We start from the raw sequence: 4,335 nt of genomic DNA on the forward strand, positions 1-4,335 counted from the left end.
GGGAAACTTTTAGGGATGATGACACTGCTAGTCTATAAGCTTTTGTTCAATGTGTACTTGTCATCTTGAACTGTGAATTAGTCAATTAGATCCAAGAATACGGCAAGTTCATGAATACATACAATACAAAAGGCAAATTCTTAGGCGTCATTAGCTTGAAAACTGCCATACTCACGGGGACGAGTAGTCCTTTGAAGGCTGATTTTTTCATCCCAATGACAATTACTTGCCTGCAACTACTTTGAGACATCTACAGAAGCAGTTCTTGGAAAATATGAATGCTATTAATCACAGTTAAACCTATCCAGACAGGAAAGCCAAGAAATGTAGATAAAGTTGGGCATTTACTTCTGTCACAACGTTACAACTAGCAAATCTGAAGACCCTCCCCAATAGAAATTTCACTTTAGATATCCGTAGCTAATCTACGTGGAAAACAAGTAGTATAACACAGTTCCAAGATAAAGAGCACCTGCTATCCTGACATTGACGCGAAGTGTCTAGCGTTCCATCCTAGTCACGACCTCATCAAAGTTCCAGTCCCTCACAATATCCCTTCTAACGGCATGACTCCGTACAAGCCGTGGTGCACCAGTAATTCCAGCAGGCATATTTGGCTGAGGTGTCACTTTGGATGTCGATATGGCAGATCTTGTTGGAGGCAAAGGAAGAGATGGTTTCATGGTCAAGCAGTTGGCGATTGCAGAGCACCTTCCATCGTTTTCTGAACTAGAAACAGAGTAACTCCTAAAAGAATGAGACGGACTTTCAGAACTATGGCACACAAGGCATGCCAGACTCATACTTGGAAGTTGCAGCAGTAGCAAAACCTGTAAAAATTACTGCTGAAGTTGTAAAAAGTCAAGATAAAGAATACACCAATAAAAGATTCGTGTACATATAACAGACAGACGAAAATCACTCTTTTGCACACAGAAACACACATGGAGACAGAGAGAGAGAGAGAGAGAGAGAGAGAGCACAGAAAATGAAAGGCTAACAAGCAGATATTCATAGGATCCAAGATGTTCAAAAGTTGAGACATTATGATTAGGAGCAAGAAGAGGCTAGAATATAATGGAAGACTACAAGCAGATGTTTGTAGAAGATGAAACATCAAAAGATTAAGACATTAAGCTTAGAAGAAGCAAAAGCTTCTCTTCATATCCTACGACCGATATTTGGAGTTCATCTTATCATGTCTTGCGTAAATAGGTTAAATTCCCGCTTAGTTGCAATGCCTATTAAAGAAGTCACATTGAGCATCGTTAATACTGGTCCTCTACCTCATTTAGACAGTTATGAATGTCTTCGTTGATTTCATGCAAAAAATTTAATGATTAACCCCTTGGTCACTGAAGAGTCTTATTTGGTCTAAGCAAAAGTTGAAGATCCAAGAACTGCAACATGTACTTCTTATTTAGTTCTTCTTAAACGCAACTTAAGAACAAAAAAATTCCACTCACTTGAAAAAGCTAACTCAACTAAATAGACTTCCTCATGTACTGCCATGCTGACCATGATCTAATCAACATATAAAATACAAGATGAGAATCTGGAACCTGAGGCAGAACAACATCACAAACTATGCACACATGAGGGAATTAATTTAGAGATCATACAGTCCAATGACATTGCTGTGATGCAGAGAAAAATCCTTAAACATAAGGAAGCTTTCGGGGTGAGAGTAAAGATTTTTAACTTTTACTCCTCAAAATCACCTTACTCCTTCTCAGATGCCTTTAGGCAACCGTTTCCAAAAACTTTGATGAACTCTCAGATTTGATCCATCAAATATTTACCCCCTACTGTCCAATGGTGTTCACAGCCAGAAACAGTACCTCCAGATCTTAGTTCTATCCAATAGAATGTCCAACGTGGGAATGCAAATTCATACATGTAACAGCCCCACCCAAATAGCAAACCCAGACCCTGAGGATTAGACAACTCAAGCATCAAACGTAAGGATGACAAGAAGAACTGAAATGGACAAGGCAAACAGCCCTATGATTTCTCCGGCCAAAAAAGAAGAAAAACAGCCCTATGATTTTAATTAGCTGACAGAACTGGAAACCTTGATTATCTCGAAGAGGAATTCTACAATAAGACTACTTTCCTCAATAGGCTAGATAAGTAGTACTTCATCAATGAAATGCTCATTGCACTCCACAAAATATTGCATCCCAAGCAAGGGAGAATTAATAAGAACCAACTATATGAAGAGTTCATTGCCAGTACAAACAAATTCTCACAGAGGTTACACAACTAACATCAACTTATCCAAACAGCGCCAGCATCCCATGTTTTTATCTTTTGTTTGTTGCTTGACAGAGATGTTCAATCACAAACACAACCTGGTAAAGTTTCAACATTTGAGTTATCAAAAAGAAGGCCCCGTGGGCTGTTGGTTGTCCATGCCCCTTCAACTTCTTCTAACTTTTGCTTTTGCCTGTGGGAAGATTGTTTGACGGGAACTAAAACTGAAAAGTTGGAAACCTCTAAAAGTCAGTGTAGTTTTGAGTTGAGCTTCTGATCATGGGCGAAAACAAAACGGGGGGGCACATGTCAATATTACTCCCATAGTATTAGACACATTACATTTTGGTGATATCATCTGTTTACACATGAACACATTATGTGCATAAAAGCCAATTCAAACACTCTAATATTCGGCACAAACCTCAGTTCCCTAAAAGCTTAAGCACCATAAAGCCAAAAGAAAGCCAGCCAAGCAAAAGCTACAAACACTGTCCCATTCCGATGGGCGTAAGCAAACATATCCGTCATTTTATGGCTTGAGATTCAGACTAGTGCTTTCCAAATCGTGGATATCCAAAATGATTTGTGTAATGCACGGGGAAATTCGCGCAATCTGAAAAACGTCTTGGGAGAACTCACTACTACAAACTGGTCATTAGGATAAGAGCGCAAGATCTTCTCCATGCACTCAAGGATTCGACCCTAATGTAATCGTCTTCCCACTTTCGAAGCCCACCAGTAATTCTAATGCAGTTTAAGGTAGCCCTTCCTAAGATAGATGCGTTTCAAGGTGGCTGCCCAACCATAAGTCCTCCCTTGAAATTCACCGGTGTCTTACCCTTTTACACAAGCTCAAAATTACAGGTGTCTAGGTCTATCCTCCTAAGTATGTCGGCATTGCCATCTAACCCTCTACGTATCCTTTTTCCAGAGTCAGCTGGGAGCAGAAATGGCCTCTCACACCATTTAAATATTTTGTCCACATCTTTAGCAAGTTTACGGACTGAGATAATCAGAGAGTAGCATGACGGCGTCCACTATCTCCGGTGCAAATCAAGAACACGTCCTGTGAACAACCGTAGTGCCCTATGATGCTTGTTATCAGCATCCCGACAACACGGAAACAACACAACATCGACCCTGAACAGAACCTTGGAATCCCAACATTTACCATTAACAGAAAAAAAAAAAAAAAAACCGAAACCTTCGACGATAATCCAATCCGACATGGAAACGACAGCATTGCACGAAGCCATGCTGAAATTCCAATCCCAATTTCGGGAAGATCGAAACCCCAACAGGGGAGTAATCTGGGAAACAAAGAACCGGAGGCTGAGATCTGAGCGGCGGGGGAAGGGGGGGAGTACTTACGCTCGCGATCCTCAATTCGATAGCGGCGCGACTTCGACTGAGCGGATGACGATTGGGGTCAGTTGCTCGGATTCACGCGTCGTTGGAAGAGGATCTGCGGAAGTGAGCTCTCTGAACTGAACCTCCGCAATTATCGAATCTAGTAATTACAGGAACGAGTGGGAGAATATTTCAATTCCACTTTTTTCCCAAAAAAAGAAAAGAAAAACTTTCTGTTTTTGGGGTCGAAAAATAAAGAGAGAGAGAGAGAGAGATGATTCTCTGAGCGCGGAACAGGGGAAAGGAGAAAGAGTTCCACGTACGGCGGTGAGGGATTGGTCGTACTGCTGGCCAATCATGTCTTGCCACGTCAATTGCCCGCAAATTGTAGCGCCTTAATGATAAATGATGATAATAATGACTAGATTTCACGCACGCCCTTATTTTTCCTACCATGTGAATTTCCTCGATAACGCTGACGACAAGACTTCCTACGTTTCACTAAAAATAAATAATTTAAAAATATATATATTTTTAAAAACTTTGATTGCGGGCATCACTTCTAAAAATGAATATCGGTAATGAACATATTTTTTTATTAGTTAATTATTTTAAATAATACAAGCGATTATCTTTTGAATTTTTTTTTTCAAGTTATTAATTTTTCATGAAACGCACGGAGCCCACATAAATATTTTTCAATTCCTTTTATAATTAAAGAAAAAG

General features: G+C 40.0%; 1 protein-coding gene across 8 annotated transcripts; it reads right to left on the minus strand.

Annotated features, from left to right (window-relative positions):
* Positions 1-261: 261 nt before the first annotated feature.
* Positions 262-3,802, minus strand: LOC115755507. 8 transcript variants are annotated; one of them, XM_048275087.1, is made up of 3 exons: positions 3,631-3,802; positions 1,722-1,932; positions 262-830 (listed from the first exon to the last, which is right to left on the minus strand). In XM_048275087.1, the coding sequence occupies exon 3, from the start codon at positions 801-803 to the stop codon at positions 501-503; it is 303 nt and encodes a 100-aa protein (XP_048131044.1). In that variant the 5' UTR covers positions 804-830; positions 1,722-1,932; positions 3,631-3,802; the 3' UTR covers positions 262-500. The 8 variants fall into 8 exon arrangements, with proteins under 8 accessions (XP_048131044.1, XP_048131043.1, XP_048131042.1 ...); XM_048275086.1 differs by having other exon boundaries at positions 262-842; positions 1,663-1,932; XM_048275085.1 differs by having other exon boundaries at positions 262-845; positions 1,663-1,932.
* Positions 3,803-4,335: the final 533 nt, after the last annotated feature.

The sequence above is a fragment of the Rhodamnia argentea genome, chromosome 2 (genome assembly GCF_020921035.1).
Source record: "Rhodamnia argentea isolate NSW1041297 chromosome 2, ASM2092103v1, whole genome shotgun sequence".
Taxonomy (NCBI): Eukaryota; Viridiplantae; Streptophyta; class Magnoliopsida; order Myrtales; family Myrtaceae; genus Rhodamnia; species Rhodamnia argentea.